Genomic DNA, 16823 nt, shown 5'->3' with positions numbered 1-16823 from the left:
AACCTCAAATACTATGTAACTATGTAACGCTATGCCCACAATTTCCCACTGATCAGAGAAAGGCAAAAAAAAACCCCTTATAAAGCATGGTTCAATTTGCTCAAACGGGGAAAAAAAATCCTTCCTGATCCCATAAGGCAATCACATATTCCCTGGATCAACAATCTCTGATGCCTAACATACCTAAAATAACTCAATATCCAGCCATATTCTGTGCATTTAGGAATACATCCAGGTGTTGTTTTAAACAGTTAACTGAGCTACCTAGGACTAGCTCTTGGGGGAGTCTATTCCACATTTTCACAGCTCTAAATGTGAAAAATCCTTTCCGTATGCAAAGGTTAAACCTCTTTTCCCCCAGACGCAAAGAGTGCCCCCTTGTCCTTTGCAGTGACCTTAAAGTGAATAATTTGGCACCAAGCTCTTTATATGGACCATTTATGTATTTATACATGGTGATCATGTCCCCCCTTAGTCGCCTCTTCTCTAGAGAGAACAGATTCAGGTCAGCTAATCTTTCCTCATAGCTGAGCTCCTCCATGCCTCTTATCAGTTTATGTTACAGCATATCTAACTATATACAATCAAGGGATAGGAGGGAATCGGATACAGCAGGGCCAGGCACGGATATGAGGAGCATGATCAGCAGATTAACAGAAAACAAGATTGGGGAGACAAGCAGATGATATTTACTGATGGATTTCTGAGGAGGGCTAAATACTGTCCTAGAATCGGGTGGAGATTAATTGCTGGGAACTGCTGGCTGCTGGGAGACACCTGCCAGTGGACAATGGTACTACATGCTTTAATTCTGAGGACCTCAGTGCCAGCAGCAGGTGCTCTGGTTCCTAACAAAATATTAATGTTTTCACATTCCCTTTCCCTGCCAGAACTATTTTTCCATTTTGCAGACACCAAAATGCATTTTGTATTTTTAACATTAACTACCTCCGGGCCGGCCGTATTAAAAAATAAGGAGCTCTCTAAAGACGCCCGCTCAGACACGCCCCCTCGCTCGCGCCGCTGGGCAGGAAATGGCCGAAATTTTAAAACAGGCAGCGATGCCTGTTAACATACAAGTGTACAGCCGGCGGATCGCTTGTATGGGTAACGATCGGTGCACCCTGCCGCCCCCCGCCGTTGTCCCACTGATCCCGGGCTCTGCTGTGCCCGCTGCGAGCCCGGGATCAGCATGGCGCCTGTGTCACAGGGGATCAGAGGGAGAGCGTTACACGAGCTCCCTCTGGTCCCCCCTCTGCTGTCAGAATGCTGAAATGAGTAATAATTCTAGGGCCATCAATCACTGATAACACTAAACCTTAAAACTAACCTTAAAGCTTGACATGTTTGGTGTCTATGTACCCGACGTCACCTCAACTTTTTTTTATTTACCAAAAAACTGGGTAATAATAAATGTTTCCTAACATAATGTAAAAAAACTTTTTTTTTCAAAATTTTCAGTAATTTTTCATAAATATAGTAAAAAATAAAACCCCCAGTGGTGGTGATTTAAATACCAGCAAAAGAAAGCTCTATCTGTCCCCAAAAAATGGTATAAAATTCATTTCAGTACAGCGTTGCATGACGGAATAAACGTCAGCCAAAATACCGCAGCGCTGAATACTGAAAAATGGCCTGGCCAGGAAGGGGGTCTAAACACCTGGTCTTGAAGTGGTTAAAGGAGAACTATGGGGCTAGGGCTTTTGTTAGCCTGGGTTCACACCTAGGCGTATCGAATATGCACGTTTGCGCGCGATTCGTGGTAAAGAACGTGCGACAAACGCTCGTTTCCGAGGGCTACCTGGCTGTAGCCCAATGGATACGCGCGACAAAAACGCCCCAAAGTACATACTTTGGGCGTAGGGCGTTTTGTAGCGCGTTCATACGGCCTGTAATACGCCCAGGTGTGAACCATAACCATAGGAAATAATGGGATTTCGGTGTTTGAGGGTTTTGCAGAGCGTAGGAACGAGCTACAAAACGCCCAGGTGTGAACCGGACCTTAGGGCTTTTCCCTATAGTTCTCCTAAGGGTAAAGGGAGGACACAAACTAGCGTCTTCCCGTCACTCAAAGCTCAGTATACCGCAAGCTACAGCTCGCGGTATACTGAGACGCCGCAGCCGGAACAGATCCCGACAATTCTGTCTGCAACCACCCTGCTGCATGAGTGACAGCTGGCTCTGCCTATCTAGAGGCATAGCCAGCTGTACCCGCCCCCTCCCCCATCCGTTCCGCCAGTCAGCGCTGGAGGAATTTTTAGAGGGGGGGAGGGGGAATCCCTGCAGGGAGCTGTGAGTGACAGTCACGGCTCTCTGCAGGGATAGATTGAGAAGTGTGTGAGCGCCGGTATGTGTTCACTCACTTCCCGATCTATTGAGCCGACCTGTGACAGTTTCATTGTCACAGGTCGGCTCAGATTATGAGGCTGAGTGAAAATCACTCACCTCATAATTCTCCTTTTTTAAAGTGCACTTGACACCTTTAAAACATTATCTATTTTTTGAAAGCAGAGACCATGAAGAATAAAATGGTGGTAATTGTATTTTTTTTATGTCTTAGGTTATTTGTGCTGCTATTTATTACAACTGCATATTTTTAGTAAAAAATACACTCAAATTAGTTTTAGTGCAAGCAAAATAATACCCTATTTTTAGAAACCTATATAAAAGATGAGGTTGCGTGAAGTGAACCAAATATTTGGAGCCCCAAATTTGAGAGTGCATTAGGGATAAATGAAGATATCCAAGACTGTGCATTAATGAATGACACTTTAAGGGCTGGTTCGCACCATTTTCTGGACCAGATCTGATCCGGAAAATAGTGTGAACATGCCCGCAGTTCAGTGCATTCCAGACCAGACAAAATGAGACATGCAGTTTTTTTCTGGTCTGGAACGGACTGCGCTGGTGTGAACAGAGGCCAGAAATAGCATAGGGATACATTCGGGTGCATTTTGGGTCCGGTAACGGTCTGGTCTGGAGATGATGTGGTGTGAATGGGCCCTAAAGCTTTTACAGGTCATCAGAGTTGAAGGTAAACCATGTCCCTAGAATGAATGCTCTCACACTGGCATGTGCGACAATAACTAATGTGTGACGCACCCAACATTCTTTTGTATGTATATAGTGTGGGGGGGGGGTGTTTGGGGGCTGTTTTTATTTAAACTTTTTTTTAAACATTTATTTCGATTACAAGGTTGCGAATAAGCCCCACGTGGGACACCATAGTGGAGGTGACAGGTTGTCTTTTTTAAGGAGACATCAGTGGTTTATTAGCCCCCGAATGTCATCCCTGCGTCATGCTCAGACTGTATATGTGCATTGTGGGCCACCAACATTCATTTTGAATGGCCCCCTAAGTCACATATGCAGTGAATGAAAATGCACCTGCGTTATAGTGCACCACAATACACAGATGTGAATATTTTGTGTATTATGGTGGGCGGCATTGGCGAAAATAGTGCCAGTGTATATATATTTTTTTTCTTCATATATTGAGGTATGTTGATGGCCCATTCGAAATAAATAGGCTGCCTTAATGCAATACGACTCCATACAGAAAAACTCACGCAACGTACGCAGAAGTGGGAATGGACTCTTAGTCAACACAGGTTTACTTCAAGTTCCCAGAAGTATGTGACTTTTGTGTCTTTGAGAAAATATCTTGCTTTAAAAAAATCTTGGAATATGAAGAAAATATTTTGCTTTAGAAAATGGTATTCTTTAAAAATGTGTATATTGCTCTTAAAATAGCCCATGATGAGACTTATGTTGATACGGTAATGGGAGCTGCCTGATCCACTGCCAGGGCCTCCTGAAATGCATATTCAACTTTTGACTTTTTAAAACTGAAACATTATGCAGTGCTCCCCATGCCATAATGTGAACGTGTTCAGGACTTGCAGTTTAGCACTCCGACATTCAGGATTTTGAAGTCCTGGATTTTCCGGAAAAGCGCATCTTGAAAGGTAAGCGATCATTTTTTAAAGTATTTTTTTTTTTTTTCGGTTATGCTGTGTAAATGGGAACATGTAACACATCTATATGACATGACAAGGAGGAAGGGATGGAAAGGGATATGGTCCCTCATCACCTGCCATGTTAAACAGTACATGCAATCTTTTATTGAGTGTCGGTTATTCTCTAAATTATGAAACCTTTGAATGACAGTTTGTTCATCCAATTCTTTTGTCTCTTCAACATTTTTCTCAAATTCTGCCATTATTTGTAGGTGATTGTCCATCCCCTCCAAATATACCAAACACAAGCCCAGTTGCTGAGACATCTGGAACCACAGGACAAGAAATTGTTTACACATGTGATCGTAGTACTGGTTATTATGAAATTCCTGGCAAAAGTACAACCATTACCTGTCAAGCTGATGGCACTTGGACAGTTATTGAAGAATTCTGCACAAGTAAGTGTTATCCTTGACTCGTTTTTGATGTGTATTTTTTTTTGTTTTTGTTTTAAAAAGCATAATAATAAACTTGTATTTGTCACTATGTAATGATGCTGTAATATTGTCAAATGAGCAGGCTTGAAGTCAAGTGTCAACACAAGAAGCTGCAAAGCTGAACGAGAACACATATAGGTGCACTGTGGGTATGGTTTAGATTAGGAAAATACTGATACTAGTATCGTTGCCGTACCAAGTATTTGGGCAAGTACTCATACTTTTCCAAATGCTCCAATATTTACCCCCGATACCGGAACTTCCGGTCAGAGGAAGAATAGGACCGCTATATGTTATACTTATGCATACAGTGAGGCTGATTTACTTAGGGCCCATTCACACCATGTCCAGACCCAATCTGGATGAGTTTCTGCAAATGTCATGTGCATTGTTAAGGCATTCCAGTGCATTTTCTTGTCTAAATTGATTTTCTAAAGTGTTCCAGTGCGTATACATGCATTTTGGTGTGTTCCAGACCAAATAAAATAGTGCATGCATTTTTCTTAACATTCTGGAACTGAACGCAATGGTGTGAACTAGCCTCACTGTGTTTACCATAGGAATGAATGGGCTTCCAGACAACAACAAAAACGTTCAGGTCTGAATCATGGTGTGAATGGGCCCTAAAGGATTGAAGAATGTTCACACCAAAAATTAAAATGATTTACTTTAGTCGGTTGTGCAGAATAGGCAAACATGGATTTGCATTTCACATGATTAATTAGAAGTGAATCTTTACACATTTTATTGTGTAAAAATTCTCCTCCAGTAAATCGGCCTCACTGTGTGAGCAAAACGATGGCGCTACCAACTTTGGAATGTATCTGTTTAAATGGATAATTAAGAGGTTCTTTTTGGACAGATCATGCCTAATTCAAATAAGGGATCTAGTTTTAAATCTAGGATCGACTGGAATGTTATCAAGGTGGTTCCCTTTTTGTTGTAAATCTAAGATTTGTAAATCTCACAAATCATGAAATGCAAATTGTAATTGTTAAGACAAGTAAAGGAAAGCTGGCAAAAATGACATTAAAAACAAGATGAAGAAAAAGGATAGAACTCCCGTCATAAAGCATGTTTTTATTTTTTGACTATGTAATGACTGGAATACTTAAACAAGCCTTATAAGTACTGTCCCCAATTATATCTATTTGTCCTGTGTTTTAGGAGGTTGTGGTGTCCTGCCTCGATTTTCGGAAGCGTTGCCTACAGATGATGCTCTTAATCGGAATATATATCTTCCTAATGTAACAGTGACCTATAACTGTAGGCCTGGCTTTGTACGAATTCCTGGCTTGATGAGGTTAATAACCTGCCTAGAGAACTATACATGGTCTACTCCTGACCCATTCTGCCAGCGTAAGCATATTTCCTTTTGCTTTGCTTCTTTGTAGAAATAATGGTATGGAAAGCGAACAAGTACTCTTGTGATTTGCAATATTTATTGGTTCTTACATTTGCAGTAGTGTCTGAATTGCTATATTTTACTGGCAGGCAGATCATGTGGTAACCCAGGAGAAATAGAAAATGGAGAAATGGAGACTGCTGACATGCTTTTTGGATCCAGAGTGACCTATACATGTAATGCAGGGTGAGTCTTACCGTTTGGGTTTTTTTTTGGCATTTTCGTTTTGAAACGCAAAGCACTTTTTCAGCAGGCTTTATGCATACAATAGTTTCTTTGCTTTAGTTATACATTTCTTTTATGACCAGTTTTACAGGTACACTAATGTCTGCATCACAATATTAACTGCTATTAAAAATGCAACTACTTGAAGTGGTTCCAGAGACATTGACTGTGGAATACCCAATACAGAGAGCAGACATTGGATGCTCCCCACAGCGCTGATCTTCTGGTGGTGCTGGAGGTTAAAGAAGAAAATAATTACCCGGCTACCTCCGCAATGCAAGGACAGATTTTGTCTGGATTTTATTTATTTTTTTTTAAATTCTAGTCAAGCATAACTATCACAAAGGACACCGCTGGCTTTCAAAACAGAGTCATGTTTATTATGCAATTCAAGAAACAATTTGTTGATTTTGGATAAAGCATTTAGTATTTTGAATGGATAAGCTATCATGACAAAATTAAAGAATGTATTTTTTTTTGTACATTTAGCCCTGCTTCAAGCAAGCAGAGCTAATGTACAGCGGGGAGCTGCTGCACGTTTTATACAAGTGATCTGATCAGATCACTTCTATCAAATGAGCAGCGATATTGTACTCCCCCGCCCACCCCTGTGTGATCACTGAGGCTGGAGCGCTGTCGGGAACTGCACAGAGCATCTTTGAACAGTCCTTGCCCTCCGCCAGTACGGGTGTACTATCTGTACCCCGTACTGCTGTCCAGAGCAGTCCTGCCCTATGCATTTTGAATTTCGCTTCCAAATTGCAAGCACTCACTGGTCAGCGTGGTCAGGTCACCACGCTGACCAATGAGCAATGCTATTTAGCACAGTCAAATACGGTTTTGATTATGATGCACCGATAGAGTATTTGGGCGAGTACTTGTACTCACCCAAATGCTCCGATACCTTCCCCGATACCCGAGCTTCCGTTCAGAGGAAGATTTCCTCTGACCGGCAATGCCGCAGGGGAACATGGAGCCAGCTTCCCGTGCAATCGGGAAGCCAGGCAGCAAGTAATAACCGCCTCCCAGGTTCCTGATTGGCCGGAAAGCCAGCTCCTTACTGATTGGCCGGGAGACCGGCTTCCCAGGCAATCACAATCAAGCCACTGTCTAGCTTCCTGATTGCCCGGGAAGCCAGCTCCATGCCAGCGGAAGCACTGATATCGGTACTCTGTATTGGCGAGTACTGAAAGCAAAATATCGGTACTCGATAGCGAAAAACCGGTATTCGTGCATCCCTAATTTTTTTGTGTTGGGACAAGTAGATTGTCATGAGGGACAAGTAGATTCGGCCCCCGCTTTAGCCCATGGACAAGTAGCTTCTTTTTTTTTTTTTCCCACACCCCTCCACTATACCACCCTCTCTAGCCCTCCTAAGCACAATTATGAGATGATCTGAATACCCCAGATACACAGCCTTGCCGGAGCTGCACTCTTTTGTTTATAGCCTTGCGAAGGCCCTATTAGCACACCCGTTATCACCCACATTAATGTGATTGGGTTTAACTTATTGAACTTATGAAACAGATAAGATACATTAAAATATTTTCATATTGTAGCGTTTACCCCCGAAGGAGCCGCTCAGTATGAAATAGGTTCTCCTACCTGTTTGTTCCAGCTACCGGTCCCTTTTGATCAGCAACAGCACACGGACACTCATGGACAGAATGGCTCGAGTCTTAGGGTTCTTTTGGGATATTTATTTGCAAGTTTCAAAAGGAGAGAGAGGGTTTAGGATCTGTAGGATGCCATAGGAAATACTTCGGAGGACAGCTTTCTCCCTTTGCAACTGCTAATGCTGATATCGCTGTGATCTGGTCCCAGAGACCAATAGTAGTAACAATGCTACGAACAGATACCTGGAATAGGGTGAGGGATCTCCCTTGCGGGTCCCAGACGGACGCTCGCACCAGCTCCTCTGCGGTACCCTTCAACAAGCAGACTCTCCCTCCATCCCAGCTTCCATCAGGTATTTTCCTCTTCAGGATCTGGAATCTCTGTGCCCTCAGCATCTGCAACTGCCAATGAGCACTCCAGTTTAGTGGTAATATCTTCTCAGAACAAGGCACCCATCACCTGCCACGTGTATGGGCCCAGCAAAGTATAAGTGTATCCTAGGCCTCTAGGCCCCTCAGCACCTGCCATGTGCTGAGGCCCAGGCCAGTTTCCTGCATCTCCACAGACCTCCTAGGGCGAGGCCCCTAGGGGGAAGAGACCTCTGCACAGTGTCCCCAGACCTTTTATTACCTGCCCTCAACCATGCCTCTGAGTCATCCTACTCAGGGATTGGCTAGGGTCAGGTGCATAGTCATAACCTGAGGATGGATCCTCCCTCACTGTATGCCAAGGCTCCCTTTTCCTCAGCAACAGGAGGAGCAATCAATCCAGCAGATTCAGGGACACCTATAGAATGCAGAGCTCTGTATAATCAGTATCTAGACTGGTTACAGTCCAGGTATCTCTAAATTGAATAGTGACATTTTAGAGGGCGCTACAATATTTAGCAGACCAAAGGGGAGCAAAAAAAGAAGAGAAGTTCATGGTTTGGGTTTACATATACTTCAAGTAGAACTAAAACTACAGCTGTAACTGTTACCCAAAATGGGGTTTGCTCATCCACAAAAATGCGACGGCTCCAGCAATGTGCGGTGTTTTGGACGTTGCTGTATTACTTTTTTTTTTTATTATTTAGTTGCATGGACAAGTGCTCCAGATTCTGTCTGTTCCAATATTGATGGATTTCCCTCAATGTGTACATTCCATTTAGGTCCCCACATAGCAGCACGGTGCCCTGCAGTGGCATCCAGTGCAGGGGGGGGGGGGGGGGGAAGGGAAGTAGCAGCTCTGTTTATTTCCACAGCGCACCGCCCATCACGTGAATAGGGCAGTGAGCTGTAGTTTTTTTGTGCGGAAAAAAACAGGTCACTGCTGTATGTGTGAACGGAGCCTTATATTCACGGCATTCCTTTTTATGATGACTCTAACAGTTGCCAGTTGTGTGTCTGTCCGCTTTAAATGGAATTTTCAAACCTTCAAATGGCTGGTGTCATAGCTGATCACATGTGCAACACCGTGGCAACCGCAGAACTAAATAGAGGCTAAAATGGGTCTGTCCTCGGCTGTGAAGGATAGAAAGGTTTAGTTTCACTTAAAGTCATGTGGGTTGACAACACAGTTTTTTCTGTGGACTGAGAGTTGTCAGCCCTCCCAATTGTCTTTTGCTGCTCGGCCACTCGCACTCTCAGACCTTTACCACATAAAGGCTAATCATTCTGTAATCCAAGATTAAAACCTAATGGGGCTCTTTGAAATAACACAGGACATGCACACTGGGCAGCTCTGAATGTTTGAGGTTTGTTTTTGTCACAGATAAAACCGTTTTAATGGTATATTTAACAGACCGGAAGGGAGCAAATGAGAGAAGTTGGGGTTTACACACACTTTAAGGTTCATAATGGGCCCAGTCAATGTGAATTGGCTGCCTTACCAAAACAGACATTTAAAGCACACAAAAGTTTCTTTAAAAAAAAAAAAACACATTTTGTTTTCAGAGCATACTTTTCTATAATAGTGTAATGGGGTCAAATTGATGCTCGAATTTGACCATATTGACAAAAAATTGAAGGAGCTGGATTGAAAATGTTTATCAAATCATTGAAATTCTAACCATAAATATGGTTTTCGCTCGAGAAACTCCATTTTTATTTCCAAAATCAATGTTAAAATTCAGCGAAGTTTTAAACGACACGTTTTTGATGGCAATATCGAATGTTTGTTCTATAATCTACCAGTATATGGTCAGGGTAGAAGTAGAGTATCTCCTATTCCAGCTCTTATTTCAGTAAATGTTTGTGGATGCAGCTTTGTCAATATATCTTTACTAAAAACAATACTACTTATGTGGTTTATCCTGTAGCTGATTTTCTTGAAGCAGTAATTTTACGTACTGCGCCATATAAAATACAAACTGCTTCTTGGACATGTGTTCAGCACCTGAAGATCTTTACTTGTATAGAAAATGTTTCTCACTATTCTATAAGAAGGATTAGGCTATGAGCTTGGATCTCCGCTGCTCAGAAGTATGAGATCACGGGGCCTGACTTTGAGTAATCAAGTATGTTTGGATGTAGACGGTCCTAAAAATGTTTTACCACTTTTATCAAAGGGGTAACCCCATAATCTTTACATAGGAGGGCTGCAGTGACCATTTCCTGTTACATCCTGATACTAAATAAATAAAATTGTTTAGTAATACATTTATTACTATTACATTTCATTAATGATTCTCTTTTCTGTTCTCTGCTTCTAGGTATCGTATGCAAAGCAGACGCAATTACAGGGACTGCCAAGCAGATGGAACTTGGAGCAATGCTGCTCCTCAATGTGATGGTAAACCTATCAGCCACAATTGCCCCTTTTACCCTTAGTGGGCACACATCTGTACAATTTATACTTTACATTTCTTGAATCTAATTTTGGTATGACTGGACCATTGTAAGCAGTTGTCTCATTCTCTGCAAACTAGGATCAGTTTAAAGGGGTTTAAAAGCTTTTTGGGATTTTCATGTGTTCCCTACAAGCAGTATGATCAAAAGTCCAGACATTACAGATAAAAGCACAAAGTTAACCATGTGCACAATGCACTTCTAGTGGTATGGTATGAATACATTGTACCGACAGCAAGCACCGAAATCTATACTAGCAAACATGGCTGCCTGGAATGCCTTATTGAAGCAGAAGTAAAGACAATTAAATAACATCACTAGGAGGTAGGGAGAAGAGACCTGCGACGTTTTATTTACACAGTAGCAAAAGCAGAGTAGCTCTTGTCACAGAATATAATTGTTGCAGCCTTTTGAGGCCATCTTGATGTGCAGTGGGCATCTAGATGTGCCGCTATGAGTACATTTCCTAAGATGCCCAGACATGCTGAGTCTCGGTGCCTACCCACAACAATAGAAGCTTCACCAGGTGCACACCTATTATCTAGGTTCAGTTTTTGGATTTTTCTAACTTTGCCTCTACAAGGACGCACGGGAACATGTTTTTTTCTAAGGTAAATTAAAAGCCTTTTGCTTATTTCACCTTGATGCTGTCTCATGGACTTCTTCTGGAGTAATAATCCTTTTAATTGTCTTTATGGGTTAAGAGTGTTTTCTTTTATTCACTTAATAAATCGGATATTAAATTATTATTGTGTAACCATTGTGCGGTCATTTCTTTCATCTAATGCGTGTTGGTACCAGTGGCGTAACCAGAGTTATGGGCGCCCGGGGCAGAATTTTTTTTTCGCCCCCCCCCATATTATATAAACATGCACTGGAACTGTACCTCCCACCCCCATACATATATATCAGCTAAGGAACTACAAGTCCAAGCATGCCATCATTGTCCCTGTACACCCCCCCACACACACACATATCACCCAGGGAACGGCAATATCTGGTTGTTGTATTCTGCCCCGGTCGCCCATAACTCTGGTTACGCCACTGACTGACATCATGTATCATAAGTATCATGGCAGATGTTACATTAGGTGTTGGCACTTGATGGAATGTTATTGGGCATACCACAGAGTAAAGCTGGCCATACACTAAGCGAATTTCTGACAGACTGAAATTCAAGGCTTGGGTGTCCTTGCTGGCATCCCGCTGCTCTGCAAAGGTCAACTTTTGTTGCAGTCGGTCTGAAAATTTTCGTCTGAACAGCCAGCATCCAGTCAGCTGCTACCACTGTCCAGATATTCAACAGCCGGCAGCAGAGCTTCCGACATTCAACGGGGCTGAATGGGAGAAATGTAAAGAGTTTAGGGCCAACTTTAATACTATGGATTAGACAATGAAGCGTTCGATCCTTGTCAGTCTTGTTCAGCCCTTGTTTGAGGTTTTCAGTAAGCATGTTGTTTTTCTTTTTACAAAATATTGTTTTCAAATAAACAGAACACAATGCTGAAGTGTAAAATGATTTTCTTAAGGTTAAGGATCAGTAGGTTATGTGCATAATACACAAACCGGGTGGTTCATCATGGTACGCTTAAGTACTAACAAACCATTTAGATGGAACCTTCCGATGAGGGTCGTTTTTGCTGAGGACTGTAATCCGGTTTTATAACCTATTTTGTAATGGTGACTGGGAGGCTGATACCAGTGATCGGCAACTGTGTGGAGGGCAATAGGGTGGGGGAAGGGGACAGGGAGTCACGTATGAGGGCGGTTGGGGTACGAAAAGACCAGTATAACTTAGGGATTAGAGAGGGGGGGAAAGTGCAGAGCAGACAGACTTGCGTAGGTCGGGTGGGCTTCCCTCGCCGTGGGAGCCAAATTAAATAGTGAGCTGGGCTAGGTCAAAGTATTGTCGACTGGCATAGGAGATCCAAGCGCTTCATATCCTCTCAAATTTGGTGTAGCATGTTATATTTTTAATTATCTTCATTTAGTTTTCCTTCTATTAAACTTGATTTTATCTATTGTGTAGGGGTCATATTTGATATATAGATGTTCTGATGTACTGTATGTATATCTGTGATTGGAGGAGGAGAGATGATGTCACATTACCATCACCTGCTCTCCTCCAGTTAAAGAATGCATTGTACTCTTTGAAAAAATATAGGACATTTTGTGAATGAACAAGTAGTGAGAAGGGGCAGGGATGAGACTGGAGCATTTCAGTATTTGAAGACCAGTGTTATGTGTAGGAGCCAACATCCTGCATAGTAAGGTTTTAGTACTTTTCACCAGTCCACCACATATAACACACTTTTTAATGATAATATACACACCCAGGGAGATTCACATTAAGTGAGTCACTTGAGGATTCGTTATCAAATGCCTGTGCATTAATTTTCTAACACATTATTTTCCTTCTAGTGGTAATATGTGAAGCACCAAATGTACTAAGTGATATAACAATTGAACCACAAAAGGACGAGTACAATTATTTGGATTCTGTAAGCTTTTCCTGCCGGAAGCCTTTAGAAATTGCGGGTAATGCATCAGTACACTGTACAGCAGATGGGACTTGGAGTTCTGATTTTCCCACATGCAAAGGTTAGAAATATATGATCTTTTTGTTATTGAATTTTTAGCTTAAGATTTAAAGGTGTTTTTTTTACTTTTCACAAGAAAATGGTCAATGTGATTGTAGCCATTGTAATGCACTTGTAACAATACAGAGTATCGTCTGTAATACTTTTTGCGTACCTACTCTCAAGAGCCAGCCGACTGCTTGTATCAATGCTTAGGGCCTTTGAGAGGAGTACTGAGGAAGGGTTCTGCTATGTTTTCTGGAAGCAATGTATAGTACCCTGCCCGCATTGCATAGTGATGCACAGAGACCCGGTAATAACATTGATGGGTCTAAAAAAAGGTGGGTAATAAAAAATTGAAAGATTTAAAAATGTAATTAGCATGTTGATGTAATGTTCAGTCCGGGTGAACTAACAGACTATATGGATCTCAACTGTGGTTCTAGGGTACGGGTATCAGAGTGGCAGCTGCACCTCACTTGCCCCGTCTTTAGGAGAGGCTGAGAGGGAGCTGCCTCACATCATTTCCCCGCTGGGGTGAGGGTTTGGTGACCCCGGAGTGTGGGGTCGAGCTGGAGTGAGGAGAGAGTCCGTGCACTGGTAATCTACCTCAGCAGGGGCAAATGATCAGCGTTGGTGAGTATACACAGCAGTTTGATGTTAATCAGTGGTGAGGCGTCCTCACAGCAGTGGAGGTACAACAATCAGTGGAGAGTATGCACACAGTGAGTATAACCAGCAGGTACGAGCCTTCACAGCACTAGATGTGTTTTAAGCCCGCAATATTCACAGCAGTAGATATATACCAGCAAGTATGAGTATTCACAGCAGCAGATTTATACCAGCAAGTATGAGCATTCACAGCAGCAGATTCATACCAGCAAGTATGAGTATTCACAGCAGCAGATTTATACCAGCAAGTATGAGCATTCACAGAAGTGGATGTTTAAGTAATCAATAGAGAGTAGCCACAGCAGTGAATATAACCAGCAATTATGGGTATTAACCGTAGTAGCTATGAGAGAAACTTTAGCATCTGGTGCTATGGTATAGGTATAGCCCAGGGTACTTGCGTTCCAGTTGGGTAGGTTTTGAGAGTCCAGGTCCCGGGGAGCGAAGGGAGCGCTGAGTTGATCAGCGTCCTGCTACATCAATAGCGAGACGCCGATCAACTGACGAGCGGCGGCTTTAAGCCGAGCGCTCACTCTAGAGGGGGCGGAGCTACAGGGCGCGCCTGCGCAGGCTGTAGATCCCGGAGGAGAGAGAGATGCCGGCAATCCACACCGCGCCTGCGCAGTACGACCACGGGCACTGCCACCCGAGGCCATCACCCGCCCTGAGCGACCCCGGGCAGGAGGAACCCGCTGTCCCTGCACAGGACCGCGACGGACGCCCGCACCGGACCCCCCCCAGGGTACGACCCTTACAGTTGATGAAGGGGAAAGGAGGAACCAGTGGAGGCAAATGTAATGTTCGGCTTTAAGGGACTACATGGCAACCTTCTTTATACAGTATATTTGAATAGCCTGCATGCAGTTAGTGGAAAGGTGATGACATTTACATCTGTGAAGGTTCTCATTCATCCAGCTCATGGTATATCTGTAAAAAATAAGTCAAGGAAACTGGACTTGCTGTATTTTTCTTGAAGACTTTTTACTGGTCATCCAACCAGCTTTCTCAATTCAGAATGACTTGTACAAAAATTCTCTGGGAATAAGAAGAGAGAATTTTTGTAAAAGTCATTCTGAATTGATTATGCAAATACAAAATCCAATTATGCAAATACAATCAACACCTTGTTGTGACTAACATATTATGTGGATTGGAGCAACATTCACTGTATTTATTCCCAGGGAATTTTTGTACAAGTCATTCTGAATTGACATTGACACATCTAATGACTGGTAAGCTGCAATATATTTTTTTTCCCTTGGGTTTAGATATAAAGGTCACCACAGTTGATGTGCATGCATCTTTGGCACTGAAAGATGTTTAAGGGCCCATTGACAACAGCAGCAGAGCTAAATCACACAGCAGTTGGTGTACGCTGCCCAGCACTGTGCTGACACACCTATGCCGACACATCACACGTGTTGTGTGTGTGTGTTTGTTTTTTTTTTTAAGAGGATTATTTAAATGTAACAAGTGTAATTTCATTCAGTTCTAATGGCACAGCGCAGTGCGAGGCGGTTGTATGGCGTCTCGGCCCTCTGTGCTGAAAAAAAATGACTGCATGCTGTACTTTTCTTCAAGCGCACACCTCTGCGTTACCACTGCAACACAGTGGTGTGAATGGTGTCCATCCGTGACCAGATAAATTGCTTTGTCTGGCATTGGGGCTGTGCTGGAGAAAATGGCCAGTGCAGTCCCAATGCATCTGGTGTGAATGGGTGAAAGGTAACTTCACTTTTGGGGTAAGTTCTAAATATACCCCCCACCACCCCTATTGTTGTATCCCGCACACTGAAATACCTTCATCTCCACTTCTAATGTATTTGCTGTTCTGTTCTGCACAGCCCTTTGTGCCTAGTATGAGTGGGCTCTGCGGCCCCACTGAGTGAGACCGGGTTATATTTGAAGGGGCGGCTTCACTAAAAGTGAAGTTGCCATGTAAAAGCGAGACTCTCAGCAAACCACTAAACATACAGTTGAAATACATACTGTATATGTTTACTGTTTTGTCATTCTGTGAAGCCAATTATGTGGTCTACATGCATTATCTACATTAACATATGTGTATTTAGCCAAGCTTTTTACTTTAATCTCCACCTACAAAAAGGGTCCTTTACTGTAAGAGCTGGAAATACGCCTTCTGTGTGACCTTGCTCTTTTTTTTTTTATCGACATAACTATGTGAAAAATAATGTTTTGCATACAGAATTAGTGATCCTTTGATTACAGTTTTGATTTTGTGATAATATGAAGACCTGGTTATCCTGTATAGTGCAGCAAAATACTGTCAAACATATTCTTCCTCCGTTCTTAATCTTGTTTTCTTTTCCTCCATTGTCAGCTGTAAATTGCCCTGATCCTCATGTGCCAAATTCAAAAAGAGAGTCTGGATTTGTTGGTCCATATGGACTGAATTCAGCTATAACGTTTAAGTGTAAAGAAGACTTTGTTCTGAAGGGATCCAGTACAATCACATGCAACATTGATAGTCAGTGGGAAACCGGAATTCCTGAGTGTAAAAGTAAGTATACAGTATTTGGAAAAGGATGCTTTATTACCTTCTTATGATCAAGTGCAAACTAAAGCTGATTCTAGATGTGATCATCAGTCACCACATCCTACCCCTTTTTCTTTTTTTGGAACAACCTTCCTACAATTCAGTCTCCAGTTTCCATCTCCATTCTGACTTTCCTCGTTCTGTTTATTAAACTCACCTTCTGCAAACCTTTTTAATTTCAGCTCTCTTCTCTTTATTATCTATCGTTCTTATTTTTGCTATTTTCCCTTCCTCACTTGCTCCATGTTTTTTTTACATTTATCTTCCATACCCTTGCTTCCCACTTCCATTCTCTGTCTCCATGTTCCATAGTTGGGTTGAGAGAGACACAAATCCAGCGAGTTCACTAACAAAAAGCAATAAATCAAAAACCTACATACACAGAATTACAGAATTCTAAAAGTGATGCAGGAGAAAGGCAAAAAACCATTTTAACGTGTGGTCCAGTTTGTTCCAACATGGGGGGGGGGGGAGGAATTGTTTT

General features: G+C 42.4%; 1 protein-coding gene across 1 annotated transcript in view; it reads left to right on the top strand.

The window, feature by feature from the left end:
* The first annotated feature begins 3713 nt into the window (after positions 1–3713).
* The window catches only part of LOC108790949 (complement decay-accelerating factor-like), a 21600-nt gene continuing 8490 nt past the window's right edge, over positions 3714–16823 (top strand). Inside the window, exons 1-8 of the mRNA XM_018561312.1 lie at positions 3714–3779; positions 3911–3968; positions 4232–4417; positions 5624–5815; positions 5951–6047; positions 10396–10475; positions 12953–13132; positions 16124–16303. Of these exons, the coding sequence (XP_018416814.1) occupies positions 3714–3779; positions 3911–3968; positions 4232–4417; positions 5624–5815; positions 5951–6047; positions 10396–10475; positions 12953–13132; positions 16124–16303 (1039 nt within the window). The remainder of the gene's footprint in view (positions 3780–3910; positions 3969–4231; positions 4418–5623; positions 5816–5950; positions 6048–10395; positions 10476–12952; positions 13133–16123; positions 16304–16823) is intronic.

This window comes from Nanorana parkeri, unplaced genomic scaffold, assembly GCF_000935625.1.
Source record: "Nanorana parkeri isolate BGI_ZX_2015 unplaced genomic scaffold, ASM93562v1 scaffold516, whole genome shotgun sequence".
Lineage (NCBI taxonomy): Eukaryota > Metazoa > Chordata > Amphibia > Anura > Dicroglossidae > Nanorana > Nanorana parkeri.
The sequence above is the reverse complement of the archived record's forward strand: the minus strand, read 5'-3'. Positions and strand labels throughout refer to the sequence as shown.